The sequence below is a fragment of the Rattus norvegicus genome, chromosome 8 (genome assembly GCF_021556685.1).
Source record: "Rattus norvegicus strain SHRSP/BbbUtx chromosome 8, alternate assembly SHRSP_T2T, whole genome shotgun sequence".
Taxonomy (NCBI): domain Eukaryota; kingdom Metazoa; phylum Chordata; class Mammalia; order Rodentia; family Muridae; genus Rattus; species Rattus norvegicus.
Window position 1 is genome coordinate 45262942 of NC_141541.1, and position 16177 is coordinate 45279118.

At 40.7% G+C, this 16177-nt stretch overlaps 1 protein-coding gene across 3 annotated transcripts; it reads right to left on the reverse strand.

Annotated features, from left to right (window-relative positions):
• Positions 1-9889: 9889 nt before the first annotated feature.
• On the reverse strand, positions 9890-14653 carry LOC148004066 (disks large homolog 5-like). Of its 3 annotated transcripts, XM_087564046.1 has the most exons (5): positions 14504-14653; positions 13302-13470; positions 11942-12091; positions 11120-11306; positions 9890-10176 (listed from the first exon to the last, which is right to left on the reverse strand). In XM_087564046.1, exons 1-5 carry the CDS (start codon positions 14628-14630, stop codon positions 10162-10164), a joined length of 648 nt encoding a protein of 215 aa, XP_087420172.1. In that variant the 5' UTR covers positions 14631-14653; the 3' UTR covers positions 9890-10161. The 3 variants fall into 3 exon arrangements, with proteins under 3 accessions (XP_087420172.1, XP_087420173.1, XP_087420171.1); XM_087564047.1 differs by lacking the exon at positions 11942-12091; XM_087564045.1 differs by lacking the exon at positions 9890-10176 and having other exon boundaries at positions 11036-11306.
• Positions 14654-16177: the final 1524 nt, after the last annotated feature.

Consider the following 16177-nt stretch of genomic DNA (forward strand, 5'->3'; position numbering starts at 1 on the left):
GACCAGTAAAAACTTGCATCCAACCCACTAAATGACAATAAACATCTCTAACCCACTGCTGACAAATGAGCAGCCACCCATCCTTCTTTTGAGAATGAGGATGTCATGTTCTCTAAAGTTGTATCCCTATGAGTGTGGGGTGACAACAAGTTTTGGTGACCTTGCAATAATTGGGATATTTTCCAAATCCTGTGATATCTTACAGTTTCCTATGCTTTCAGGCCCTGAATGTGGAGGGAATAACTGAAGTCTTTGCTACATTAACAATTGAAAATACAAACACACATTCATACAATTTGAGGAAGGTCACTCACTATCTACCTCTTGATGTTTGCTCAAAATAATTGGTCAATTACTATTTTATATAGCTTCATTTATCTTCTTAGTATACAGGCAGAAATAAGATAGATTGTTTGCCAAAATACCCAAAAGATGCCCCAACATATAAAAAAGACACATGGTCCACTATGGTCATTGCAGCCTTATTTATAACAGCCAGAACCTGGAAAGAACCCAGATGCCCTTCAACAGAGGAATGGATACAGAAAATGTGGTACATCTACACAATGGAATGTTACTCAGCTATCAAAAACAACGACTTTTTGAAATTCGTAGGCAAATGGTTGGAACTGGAAAATATCATCCTGAGTGAGCTAACCCAATCACAGAAAGACATACATGGTATGCACTCATTGATAAGTGGCTATTAGCCCAAATGCTTGAATTACCCTAGATCCCTAGAACAAACGAAACTCAGGACGGATGATCAAAATGTGAATGCTTCACTCCTTCTTTAAAATGGGAACAAGAATACCCTTGTCAGGGAAGAGAGAGGCAAAGATTAAAACAGAGACTGAAGGAACACCCATTCAGAGCCTGCCCCACATGTGGCCCATACATATACAGCCACCCAATTAGACAAGATGGATGAAGCAAAGAAGTGCAGACCAACAGGAGCCGGATGTAGATCGCTCCTGAGAGACACAGCCAGAATACAGCAAATACAGAGGCGAATGCCAGTAGCAAACCACGGAACTGAGAATAGGACCCCCGTTGAAGGAATCAGAGAAAGAACTCGAAGATCTTGAAGGGGCTCGAGACCCCATATGTACAACAATGCTAAGCAACAAGAGCTTCCAGGGACTAAGCCACTATCTAAAGACTATACATGGACTCACCCTGGACTCTGACCTCATAGGTAGCAATGAATATCCTAGTAAGAGCACCAGTGGAAGGAGAAGCCCTGGGTCCTGCTAAGACTGAACCCCCAGTGAACTAGAACGGTGGGGGGAGGGCGGCAATGGGGGGAGGGTTGGGAGGGGAACACCCATAAGGAAGGGGAGGGGGGGATGTTTGCTGGGATACCGGGAAAGGGCATAACACTCGAAATGTATATAAGAAATACTCAAGTTAATAAAAAAATAATGTTAATTACTTCTATGCCAGTCACCAATAGAATTCCTGCAATCTTTGAAGTCTTTCAGAGAAGCTCTATTTTGCACAATACTCACAATACTAATGTCTCCCATGTGGCAAACTAAAATGGACTGTTATGATCTGCTTACATATTTCAAAAGTTTTCCCACTCCAAAGTCTTACACCCTCCTCCAAAAAACAAGAGATTCCCCGCAAAAAAAAGTCCACTAGTGCCGGTTCCAGTTTATATATCCGTCACATATCTATTACTGCAAAATCTACCATGACCAAAAACATCTCAAGGAATCCAGTTTTTCACATTGTGGTAACCCACCCCCAATTACAAAATCATGTCATTGCTAAGTCATAAATGTAAGATTACTACTCTTTGGAATTGTAATGTAATTATCCTGTATAAAGTATGTCTCATGAGTGATTGCCCTGAGAAGGGGTTGCAAGAAACAGATTGAAAACTGCATCTCGTGTGTGGAGGTGGTGGTGGTGGTGGGTTTTTTTTTTTGTTTTGTTTGTTAGTTTGGCCTCTTTTTCAAAAACCAGAGGCTGATGAGAACATACACCAATAACTGGGTCTTTTATATAATTCCTATAGACTTTGTGTCTGTTCTCATGACATCAACAGGCTGGGTTTCTTTTTTACTATTCCCCAAAATGAACTTGAAATTATTAAAGGTGATGCATCCTGCAGTGATGTACTGTTTTACTATTTAGCAGTGTCTGACTACCCTGCTCATTTGTGCTTTCATTGTTTGAGATTTTTTTTTCATTCCCTGAAAGTCTGCATCATAATTAGGATGGGATGGTTTTAAACTTGTAGATGATTCTGGTAGGATTTGATATAACAATATTAATCATACTGATGCATGAAAATGAAAGGTCTTTTCATTTTCTGGTTTCTTCAATTTTTTTCTTAATTTTTGTAATGTTTTCATTGTAACACGTCTTCACTTTCTTAGATTTATTACAAGATTTTTAAAGCTATTCTGAATGTTTTTGTTTTTTTGGTATGTTTGTTGATATTTATTGTTGCTATACAGGAATTTTATTGATTTTAATGTGATTTCAGTTAGTGGGTCCATGAGCTGTAGGAGCTTTCTAGTGGAACCGTAGTGTTCTTTACATATAGATCATATCACCTGCAAATGAGAATACTCTGACTGCTTTCCTTCATATGGACATGCCTTTCCATCTTTCTATTTTATGTTTTGGAGAAGACTTCACATACTACTTGGATTAGATGAAAAGATTGAACACCTGTGACTTATTACTTATTTTAATGAAATGCATTAAGATATTCTCCAGTTAGGATGCTGTTGGCCTTGTATATTGCCATTATATTGTTAAGGTATATCTTCTCCATATCCCAGATTCTCCAGGACTATTTCATGTATCACTGTGAAGTTTTGCCAAATAAATTGTCTGCCTCTAGTGCAATGATCATGTGTTTCCTGTTCTTGGTTTCATGTGGTGTATTGTTTATTCATCTGTATTTGTTGAAACATTCTTGCTCTCTGGAGTCAAGCCAGCTTGATCATGGTACCTGATATGTTTGGTATATGTCTGAATTTTATTTGCCAGGATTTTATTAAGAAATTTTTTCACTTATGTGTTCCTTCCAATCTTTGTTTGTTTTATAGGCTGCGAAGAGATACCATGAGCAAGGGAACTTTTCGAAGAAAGAGTTTATTGGGGCTTACAGTTTCAAGGATCATGAGTCTGTGATCAGTATGCAGGGGTACATGGCAGCAGGTAGGTCACCGTGTTTCTAGAGAACTAGCTGAGATCTTACATCTTATCTGCAAGTTGGACACTGAGAAAATGAGACTTAAGTGTAAATGGTATTGAATTTGGAAACCTCAAAGGCCAATCCCAGAACAATCCTACAAAAAACAAAACAAAACAAAACAAAACAAAACTATATCTTCTACTTCTTCCCGAACATTTCCTCTAACCAGGAACAAACATTCATACATATGAGTTTATGGAGACCATTATCATTCAAAAGACCACATTCTATTCCCAATTGTCCATAGGATCTTAAACATATCATAATGAAAAATGCACTTAGCTCACTTTGCAAAATCCCTATAGTCTTTACCGTCTACACAGTTTATTCAAAGAACTTCATAAAACTGCAGGCAGTCCCTTAATTATTCCCCCTATGAAATCAAATGGCCAATTACACACATCCAATGTGTAATGCCAAATCACATATGTTATCATTGCAAAGTGAAGTTGGGAAGGATAGCGAGCCAATTCAAGGCATAATCGCAATAGCCCACACTCCACATTCTTTCCTTCTGACAGAAGAGAAAGAGATTAGATGGGTTCACTCCTCTGGCTTTGCTGATTGAAACATAATTCATAAACTTTTGTTGTATCATAAAGATCTGTGGATGGTGGTTGTGTTTTCAATGTCACTCATTTCTAGGAATTTTTCATTTTTCCTTATTTATTTCTCCCCTTACCCTTTCAGTAGTATATTGTTTATGTTACTTACTTTCCATGAGTGTCTGTATTTTCTGTACTTTTAATTGTGTGATACCAGTTTGATTCCTTTGGGCTCAGATAGAACGCACGACATTATTTCAACGCTCTTATATTTTCTGAGGCTTGTTTTTTTCCTACTCTCTGGTCAATTTTGGAGAAATGTCCACAGGCTGATAGAAAATATATGTATAGTACACTGTAGTTTGTTAGTTCCATTTGCCTGATGATGTCACTTAATTCTGCTCCTCCTGTTTTGTTTATTTGCATATGATATGTTAACTGGTCAGAATGGAGAAGCAAAAGAAATCACAAACACTATTAGAATGAATCTGTAGTTTCATAGCTATCTGATAACTTATATTTTTAAATTTGGGAAGCCTGTGTTAATATGCATATATTTAGGATTGTAGTATGTTTTAGTAATGTCAAAGTATGAAGTGAATTTCCTTACATCTCTGGACAGGATGAGTTTGAAATCTATTCTGTCAGCTAGATAGAGAAACTGCATAGGATTGCTAGAGGGACATGTTTCTTAGTTCTGTTTCTCTAGTATAACCTGTATATCACTCATGATGGTAATCCTGTTTCAGGCTAAATATATGATTGTTTACTAGGGAATTGAGTTTAGTGACATGAAAATATTATTTAAACCTCTGTGTTAACTGTTGTCAGTTAGTTAATTTATGAGATTTTTGTTGACTACTTTTGATTGATTGTCCTAGTGGTATAAATTTATTTCCTGTGTCCTCTGGTATTTTATCCTTCCCTGCAAATAAAGTATTCCTATTAGGATCCTCTATAGAGCTGGCTTACTGGTTATACATAGTTTTAAAATTATTTATAATATCCCTTAATCAGCACAGTAGCTGGGCAACTGCCTGTCCTGCATGGAAATAGGTCTCATTTCCAAACAATGACTCTGAACTCTTACTTACTATGCAGCATCTTGGCTGCTCTTTGTTCCACCTGGACAGCCCTCAGGATCAGGCTTTCCTCTGCCTTAAACCATTGCTGCTGTCCTGCTTCCTCCTTCCTCACCATCGCATCCATTAGTCCTTTCTTCTTTGGCAGCTATTTCTTCCTTCTTCCCTCCTAGTGATCCTCTCTAGCAAAGCCCTCAAAAACTCACCTCCACAATCTCTCTGCTGTGCTTCTTTATAATCACAATTAACTGGGAGCAGAATCACTTTTTTGGGGGGTTTAACCAGTCTTATATTCTACCAATCAGCATTAAAATACAAGCAGAATTAGGTCAGTCCCCTACAGGGTTTTCTTTTCTTTTTTTTTTATTGGTTTAATTTTTCTTTACCTTTTTACGTTTTATTTGATTTTTGGCTATCACTTATTAATTGTTTATTTTATTTATTTACATTTCCAATGTTGTTCCTCTCTCCAAAATCCCCTAATGAAGCCTATCATCACATTTCTGTTCAGCTTTCCCTATATAACAGTGCTCCCCACCTCACACATAACCATTCCCACCTCACACCTCTAGGATCTCCATTTGGTGGGGCAACAGGCCTAGCAGAGTGAAGGTCCTACAACCACATTGATACAAATTAAATCAATCCTCTCATACACAGTACGTAGGACCATAGACTCATACTTGTATACAAGTTGGCTAGCAATTAAATCCCTAGGAGATATGGGTTTGGTCACAGAGTGTCTGGTTAGATATTAAAGACCACAGCTCAGAGCCAATGATCATCAGATCCCTCAGTCTCACTGGCTGTGAGTTAGACCCACATCCTTCTCTGTGAAGGGAAGCATTGGGCCTGATGTGGGCTGTGCAAGCTGACTCTCCTGAGATGATCAATGCTATTCTTGAACCTGGGAGAACTGAAGACAAATGAGCACACAGACTTCTGGGATAGATTCTGCCTCTGGGTCCTAGGGTGGGACACAGTATCCCTTGCCATGTGCCTCTCCTCATCTGAGCAGTCTGTTCCCATGTGTCAGCTTCTATGGCAGTGGGTCTCAACACTCCTAGTGCTGCAACTCTGTAATACAGCTCTTCATGCTGTGGTGACCCCAGCCATAAAATATTTTCCATTACTACTTCATAATTAATTTTGCTGTCCTTATAAGTCATAATATGCAAGGTATCTGTTATCAAGGTATCTGATATGCAATCTGTGTGAGAGGTTGTGCCTCACAAGTTGATAAACATTGCTTTATACAATTTATTTTTAAAAGAAAGGCCTTCATATAAGGAGGACCTGAGGCAGTCCTAAGTGCAGAGAGACCGTGAAGTAGTGACAAGTTTTAGCAGGCTCAAGGCTGCTTGCATTATCGACATCAGAGATTTCTGGCTAAAGGCACAATGTGAAATCACGGTCCCCATTACTTTTCTTACCTCAATTTTCTCTGTTACGTCTGTCTGCTTGGACGTTTGTCCAGGAAGCTAGTCTCTGTAGTCTCTGATAAAGGCAGAATGCTAAAGGCAGGAATGGTTTCCCTCTTTCGGCCCACAGTCACTTTTATAGAAGTAAGTTCAAATCCCCCGTGGGTAACTGTGTGTCTCTCACATAGTGGATGAAAATTGAAATATCACCTGTTTGAGTTGACAAAAACCAACTCCCACTTCAGATTTAGAGCTGACCAACAATTACTTCCAGGAGAATGAAGAAGCTGGCCAGGCCTGGATACTCAGATCCCCTCCCTGCTGGGATAATCCCACCTACAGTAGACTTCAGCTTCACCTAGCAGGTGTTACAGAAAAGTCTGTCCTTAAGATCCCGAAATCCACAATATGCACAAACCCTATATTTGTTAGGTGGCCGATTTGGGGCATTTCTCCAGGTTATAATCATTCTGCCCTCTTCTCTCCCCTTGGATGCACTCTGTTCTCTCTTGTCTGTTGGTCCTAGAAGGACCTGGGTCAACTCATGGGCTTCTAGGGGAGGAACTTTTGTTGTAGGAGTGAACATGGATCAAGAATGCAACCCCATTCTGACTGGGCAACTAAGCTCCAGAAAATTTCCCCAGGCAAAGACTTGGGTCCTGTGATAGACTACACTGTTTAACAATGAGATCTGGTTGCTTTCTCCAGGAAGAAGCACTTGGGGGTTGAGTATCACTTCTCAACCTTCTGTTTTAAGTCACTTCTCAGAAGAGACACTTTGTTCTAACTCCTCCATGGGACCTACCCTTCAGTGTGGCTGGAGGATCCTATGGTGTTAGAGCTCTGAGCTGGGAGTAGGAGCACTCAGACTGACTTGGAGAAGCCTATTTTCAAGTTTATCTAGATGTGAGGAACAGGTGCTTTTAAAGAAGCATGTGAAAGTTTTTCCTGCAGGAAAGCCCACTCTGCTGGCAGAGTCAGGCAGGACAGGGAAAAGTGAGTTCATTTGCTGCCATCACAACCTACCAGACTTTCTATGGGGTGAAGTATTCCCTCACCTTGGTAACAAGAGCATGTAAGAAATGAAGTTTTGCCGCTCTCTGTAGTGGAGCCGATGTCAAAATCTCACTGAGAATCATGCATAGCCTGGATTTAGGCTGTATTAATGTAGGCAAACAATTTCAGTGTTATCTGCAAGGTACCATGGGAGAGTAGTAACCCAAGTCTGCATGCACCTTGACAGTTTTCACTGTAGCCTTCTAATTCATTTTATAAAATTTTATAGTGAGTTCATGGAAGAACAGGCTCAAACATAGACATGAACAATCACAGCCACCCACATACACACACACACACACACACACACACACACACACACGCCCATACTTTACTGACATGGTGCATAATTTTTGCACACCGCAAATATGGTGAGCATTAATGAAAATACACTAATTATTAAATCAATGGAGGAAGCTGTGGTGAAGCTGGGGCTTAGAGTTACTTAAAAGGTCGGTCCTATGAAGGCTCTTCTTTTGCTGGAGGCTAAACTTCAATGCAATTGGGGTTCCCTATTTTCTTTTTGCATAGCACATAGGACTAGGGTGGAAACCAGTGTTTTCAGCATGTTTGGCAAGTACTGTAACAGTGAATTAAATCCTTAGGCTGGAACATTATTAATGTTACACAAAATTACAGGGCAAGCTGGATGAAGACACCTAGCTGACAGTGTGGACATCTTAAGATTTGTACTGGACAGTGACAGACTTTTCTGAAGACTGGAAATGTTTACAATGTCAGAGAGAATGGAAGGCCCCTCAGACTACAATTACTCTAAGAACAGTTTATTCAAGTAAGGGATAACTTGAACTATTGTCTCCTGTCACAGATGTCAGTAGAAATTATGCAAGGTATTATATGCCAGTGGTAGCATTAGCAAGACAAAGCACACCTTGTCTTGAAGGCTAATAAATTAGGAATATGTATAGCAAGACGCAAGCTCTTCCAGGTCCTTTCATAGTAACTGAGAACCTCAAATACAGTGGCAATGTGAAAGTGTGGTGGATATCTAGTTACCACTAGCTTCTGTTTTGATACAGACGACCCTTTCTGTGGCATGGTCAGCTTCTAATGAATGACTAAGGGACCTATGCTTGAGAATAAACAAACAATACATTGCTTCTCTAGATGCTGAGCTCTTAAAAGCCTTGGTGTCACAGCAACTGTTTGTGGACATTCTGGATCATTCCTTCTGAACTTTAACTTTCTGAGTAACTCAGACTCTGAGTAAGTCAGTTCAATTCCATAAATTGGAAATCAGTCACCTGGAAAAAAATGCTTTTACAACAGGAACCCAGATTTGCCACGGAAAAAGGGCAGCTTGAACTGGCCCACCTAGGTTCTGGGATTGCACAGGCTTGCTATCCAAAAGAAATATGTGTTCCCAGCTGTAGGCTGCATTCACTATGGTTGCTCCTGAGGTTCCGTCCTAAACTGCTTAGATTAAGATAGTTTTCGTAATATCTATCAAAAGAATTCGTTATGTGCAGCAGGCCTACAGGAAGATAGTTTCCATTCTGTATTTTATAATGTCATAGTAGATATGGTCATCATTGATACTAGGTGAAGGATCTGCTCTAATATGGAAACTAAGTGGTGCTGGAGGAACATCCTTAGTCCTCAATGATCAGTGGGGCCACCTGAGCCCTGTATGGATGCCTGGTAGCCTAACACATTGAGCCTGCACAGCTCAGTAAGAATACACATTTCCTGAGATCTCTCTGTTTAATTTGAGGTACCCTGTCCACCTAAGGGAGCACATGCCCTGGAAAGACAAAAGCCACCTGCAGGATCTGTGGTGATGCCTCACAGTTTAGAACCTGCAGGATCTGTGGTGATGCCTCACAGGTTAGAACCTGCAGGATCTGTGGTGATGACTCACAGGTTAGAACCTCTGCTGCTCTCTCAGAAGAAGCACATGGTTCCCAACAATCATCTACAACAGGGAATGTGATTCCTTCTTTTGGACTATGAGGGAAATTCACCCAGGACAGGCCACAGACATACAGTAGAGAAAAAGACCCATTGACATAAATGATCATTCTACGCCTAATCCACAACAATAAAAACACAGCATATGTATGGTCTAGGACAACAGCATTTATCAAAACCTTTTTCCCAACATGACTTTGGAGGTCATTATCTGTGGGGGTATATTGACAGTGTATTGCAAGAAAGACTGAAGCATATGGTTCTCCATTAGGATTACTTCCATATACCTTTGGAAATGTCAATTTTTCTACAGCTCTACAAATAAGAGTGTTATTAGTCAAAGGTGCTACACAGGATCAATACTGAACGTGTGTTGTAGACTGCTTTATTAAGATTAGCAGAAAACATTACCGCATGGATAAAGTATGGCAGTGATCACATCATAAAATGTGCATCCAAGAAAAGAACACATTATCCACACAAAACACACTATCACTCTAGGTAACCATTGGTGGCTTTGAATTTACTATTTAGCCTAGGAACTCTGGACCATGCAGAATCCATCGTTAGCTGTCAGTTCTAAGAGCACAAGAGGGGACAGAACACTTGAATAAGCAAGATGGTCTCAAGAGTTAAGAGTTACAAATCAAGTTTTATTCATAAGGAATACAATTTAAAACAAAAATGATTAAAATGAATATTAATATAAATATCTAAAAGTATTTTCAGATGTGAAAAATATTAACACGAACATATAACTATGAAATAACAAAACAAAAACTTCATTTAAGATCATAACAAAAATATTTCTAAACAGCATATTCTTAGTGAACATTTAGAAGCACAGTTATATTGCTGTTTCTCCTCTAGCAGGCAAAATGGCAATGCAGTTCCCAAGTGGTCTCTCAAGTGGTGTTATCCTAAACAGAAAGAGAATAAGATATCAATCAGTCAGACTGGCTTAGTGAAAGATAAATTTAGTGTTTCTTAGCAAAAAATGAATTAAACTATGAGGGAGAGTATTCATCCAAAAAAGGTTGGTATTATTCAGGATGGCGGTCAGCAGGGGAATCCTGAGAAAGCAACCTATTCTTCAGGAGGCTCTCTTCCTGCTGTGTGTCCCATTCCAGCTCTTTTGCAATTTCTGAGACCAGGGAGAGGAAGGCAGTTATTCAGAAACTGATGTGTTGGGGACTTGCATGCCAGCTGTCAGGTTGCTGCCTTCTACCCACTCAGCTCTATTTTAGGTCACCATTGATTTGTTAACTGATAACATTGTTGGTGTGTCTGTGGGCAGGGCAAAGTCTACAGTAACCCTGACAGTAATGTGGGCTGCCCATCTGGGCCTCAGACTTTAACCAGTGCAAACCAAGAACAGGGCAATGGGAAGAGACCTCATTGGGTTGCAGGATGAAAGGAGAAATCAACCTGTCACCAAGATTAAAGCCAATGACAAAGAATAATTTGCCATTTGCACTCGGTTCTTATCCCTGAAAGGTGCTTCCCAACTTGGAGGTCACATGACCACAGAATATCATTTATCACAGGAACAAAACTTGTTCAAAGCGCTACATAGCATCCATTCTATCACAGGGACATGCAGTAATATGATAGGTTATTCATTTGTCACCATTTCCAGACTGCAGCTTCAAAAAGAGCACCAAAGCATAGTTGTTAATAAGTCAGTTCCTGAAAAGTGGTTGTCTTCCCAGAATACTCGTGCACAGAGGAATGAACATTCCATTGCATGAGGTGGTTGTATTGTTGGAGTGTACATTATTAAGGTGGTAGGGAAAGCAAACATGTATCAAATTGGCAAATGGAATCAGATAATTTTAGGCTGACACAGCTGCTTGTCCCTACCAGATGTTGCTTGGTCTGGAGGTTGCTGGTTTTCTCCTGTTCGTCTTTATCTTTCTTGTTCAAATCAAACAAAAATTTCTGTAGCAGCGGTGCAGAATCAAGCTGTTCTGCTTTGCTCTCCTTTCTGAATGGGAACAACTTCTTCTGCATACATATCTTGTCCATATGGATCCGGCTGGGCAGGTTGCTGGAAACACACACTGCATAGTTAGATCCTGCACTCTCTTCCTCCCATTCCTACTCCCAAGTCCCACATACTCGCTCTGGACCCAGATACCAGTGAAAACTTCATAGAATACATCTTGATACACACAAGGCTGCTGCACAAACATCAAACAGCCAATTCAGGGAAGACTAAATTGTTTCTGTGACCCAAGTACCAAAAAGCGTTCATTTCTCTCCAAAACAACAGGGGATATACATCTATCCATGGAAGCAAAAGGCATGGGGGCAACATTAATAAATAGTGGGCAAATACCCTCAAAGGAGGTCAGTAGAATTAAGGGAAGTTCATGTTATCCATGTGGTCCACACACTGAGTTTTGTTAAACCTGGTGTGACCGCAGAGGCCCAGTTCAGCCTATTACCCATTTGATGAGCTGAATAAGTACTGGTCTACCTAGAGCCTTCTGAAGATGCCTAGACACTCTGGGTATGAGTAACAGTCTCCTGTGGACCTAAAAACTGAGTCCAAAAGGCCCAGGACACAGTGATGTTTAAAGAGCACAAGACATGGAGCCAGAGCTGCTAGACCTCCAATCAGAACAAAGGATGGCACCTGTGGGCAAAGCAGAGTTAATGGCCTCTCTGACCAGTGCTCACCGATAGAAGTTAATTTCCTTCTGGAGCTCCTGAAATTTCTCACAATGCTCGATGTTCCTCATCTCTAAGTTGTGCAGTAATGACATGACCTCCCTCTCCTTTATCTTCAATTTTTCATAAAACGGATTTGACCTGACATAGCGGCTGGCCCTAGGAGAGTAAAACCCAATGAACATCTGTGTTTAGGATTGTATGAACTCAGGCTGGGTCTTCTAGTACCCCAGCCATGGGAGGACAATTTCTGAGTTCTACATATTGGGAGCTTCTTCAGCTTCAGAAACTTGTTATTCTGGTCCCAGGACCCCATAAGCTCTGCATCGAGATAAAGGGTTCCCAGGTTCCCTTTCTTCTCTCCGAAGGGCTGGATCTGCAGTTAAGCTAGTTATGCTAACAAGGGCCTAGGCCACAGCTCTCCCACATCCAAGACCTAGAAAACTGTGATTTCAATTTTCCTGTTTTGACAACAGGAATTCTACATCATGAATAATTAATATTGTAGAGACACACAATTCACACAATTATGGAGTTGAGACCATAAATCGCCACAAAATTATAATCTGCCCAAATGGCACAAATATGCAGACAAATGTGACCACATTGGCAAAGAAGTGTGCAGTTGAAAGAGGGGCTCCCAAGCAAAGCACTCACATCACCATGAAATTGCTATACATGAATATACTCAGGAAAAAACATAGACCCCTAGATTCCAACTGTGGGGGGAAATATAAACATAAAAATTGCGCATATGCATGTAGGTGTGTACACACACAGACACAGAAACTGGGACACACACACAGGAAAAGAAAAGTAAACAGTAAGAGAATGAAAAAGGGAGCGAAATATGCAAACGGAGAACAAAATCAGAATCAGAAAAAATGCATGCCACATTATTGGCTCAGAGGTAAACAAAAAAGAAGGAAAAGCCCTGTGTCTCTGGCCATCTAGTCAAACATTGAGATGAACAATTTGGGATCTGTCACCTCAGGCTACTGCAACAAGAGTCCAGCACTCAGTCACCTTCCTAGCACACACCCAAACTCACAGCACCTAGAACCTTGCAAAGCTACCACCTGTCAAGGGCTTTCCAAATGCACACTGGGAACTCATGCTCCAGTAACGTTATCCCTGAATCCTCACTAAGGCCACAAGTTCAGATTTTCAGCTGGAGGCAGCAGATGAGACCATTTCCCATCTCACTCCTGACCAAGGGTCAGGTTCTGATCTCCTCTATATCAGAAATGAGGTTTAGGACGAGTATTTTGGGAGGCACAGCTTTCTAGACCCAACACCTTAATAGAATACGATGGAGGTGACATTGCAGGTCCATGAGTGACACAAGGCAGTTTGGAGCAATGCATACCTGTTGTTCCTGTATCTCTCTGTCACGTAAGACAGGAGATCTCTTAGCTCATTTCTCTCCTCAGTAGCTGACTGCAGCTGTCTAATCAGTCTCTGCTCTTCTGTGTTCTCCGTGTTGGCCTCCTTGTTTATTACCACAGGGCCAGGGGATGCTGTCAGTCTCCCATCCTCTGTAGGTAGGAGAACACAAGTGAACATTTTTGGGGAAACTGATGAGTGTGCATAGACCATGGCAAGCCCCAAACAGGAGGAGAGCATGTGTAGACCACAGTGTCACCACAAAGAGTTTGTTGTTGCCTAAGAGACCTCCTCAGTGGAAGTCAACTCTCCCAGCACTCTATAGAGACCAAGAGATGTCAGATGCCGGGTGTTCCCTATGCCTGCTGACCCATGCTCCATGTACCACAGAGATGGCTTCTACGGGATTGTTATCAACTTAACAGGGTACAACTTTTTTTCAGGACCCTCACCGCTGTACTTTCAGAAGTCAGATGATAAATTCAACCTCCAAAAGACTTGAGTGATTGGAGATACTCAGATGTCCTGCACTGATACTCTAGGCCACACCATTTGGAATTTAAAAGCATTGCGGGGGATGTCATGGTCAACAGACTTATCAATTCCCCTAACTGAAACACCAAATGCCACAGAAGTGCCAATTGGTTACAGGCTGAATCGTGGTCTACCTGCTACAAATAGTTTTAGTACTGTAAAAAAATATTTGTAACACACAAACTCTAATTTATAATGCTAAGGATGTCCCATCTCTGCAAATTAGAAAAAGTCAGAGGAGTTCTAAGAACATAAGGCCAGAAGCATAATTCTTTCCCTGATACTAAAGACAGAGATCTACTTTATTTAAAGAAGCAATGAGAGTGAAGTAGATTGATGCCCTGTCTATATTCAATAAAGTTGGACACTCAGTGTCTCCTGATCGTGTTATTATATCAATGTAACGTATCATATGCACCTTAAAAGTGAAGGCCAGAAGTTCACAGCATAATAGCATTGGCCTTACCATATCCTCCCTTTGGGGATGGGCAAACTAATGTTCTGAAATCCTTGACTTTTAGGAATTGTGATCTTCATGGAAATTCAATTCCTTTGCAGATACTCCAGTTGTTCTGGCCTATTGCTAGACAGGTCAGCATAAGCCTATTCTCCCTCTGACAGAAAGCTCAACATACAATTCACAGAACTTACTCAGCATTCCCCAGGCCAGCTTTCGTTGTCCATCTTTTATTTTTGATGAAAGGCGAGATTCCCTCACTCCAGTCTGTCCGAAATCGGCGTTCACTCTCCCAAAATTCTTGCGAAGCCGGGAAAACATGTCTTCCTGTGTATCTGCCAGGCAGGGACTGAGAAAACGTAGGGCACTGGTGGTTACTACAACACTGGTGACATCACAGAGGATGCCAAGAACTCTCTAGGACACAATAGAATGTCCAAGAAGGTCCCTGATGTCATGGTGAACAGACATTGCCTCCCTGCTAATAATCTCCCTGTACAGTGCATAAGCTGAGGTGCCCTTTCCTGGAGACCTTCCCAGGGCATAGCCACTGAGCAACTCCTGCTTGCAAGACCAATTTTTCGTCAAGGCTTGATTATAAAAACCTGAGTAATTCCTATGCATTTTAATGAATTTTTCCCTCTAAATCCTGCCCAAAAATATCTCATCTTAAGTCAAATTATCCTTACTCATCAATATCAGCCATTAAAAATTTCTGAGAAATAATAGCAGTTTGAATAAGCAGTCAGAAGGTACTCCTGTCTCCTTATGTACACGTGCTTGAAATCACATCAAGAAATAGCCTGTAGGTTAGGTTGCGACATGGGTGTGTGTTATGGGAACACTCATGAAGCCTTGTCCTTAGCTTAGCATTCGACAGTTGCCACAAAATTCCTTAGGAGAAAGAGGTGAAATCATTATGTTGTTAGGAACAGTGTGGAGTCCAATTGCCAAAGGAAAGTGAAATGTAGGAGCCACCAATGGAGGCACCCTCATGCTGCTTGGGGGTTCTCCTCTTTTTACTAATGTCACCAAAGGAGCATTGCTCACAGGCCTCTGTAAGCTCTACCATGAGATTCTGTCTGACAGTTTGTGTCTTCGGCCTTTCACAGGGCATGCACTATCTTCTCTAAATTTAACCCCATTCTTCTAGTTTTGAGACCCAACCGGTGATTATCTCTTACCCCCTATGCCCTGTTTTGGTCCATATCACTTCCCTCCCATGTTTATTCTGAAGCTCCAGCTTCAGCTTTCCTCACCCTATGTTCCTCTGTAAGCCTGGAGTTCTGCCCACATACTTTCTGCAGCATATCTTGGCCTTCAGATCTTTATTATGTGCAATCGGCAGTTAGACAACACCTAAGAGATCTCTCAGTTTGTGTTGAGCTGGTGAGAAGGACAAACATCTACAAAATAGCAAACTTGATGATGGACCATAGAAATGACAAGACAGTAATCCTGCCAGCACTTAGCCCTCTGCCAGTAAAGAACTAACAATTGAAAGTTGACACACCTTAGTACAAAGGGAGCTCACCTCATCATTTCCCCTTTTACACCAAAAAAAAAAAAAAACTTTATCTTTAACACTGATCAGCTAGATAAAATTAGAAAATTTATAGGATGCATCAGATAATAATGGCTGTCACAACATTTAGTTCATTTGTATTTGGCAAAATTGGAGAAGGTACTTCATGAACTAATTTATATTAGTGTAAAATTTTGTAACTGAATCATTTTCTCTCACTTTTAAGCTTTTTTATTCTCTATTTATCATAGCTTGCACTTATTAGCCAAAACAACTCTCCTGAAATGAAAAACAATTTTTTTAATTTTAAATAATTTAAGGGTTTATGTCCTTCATCTTTATA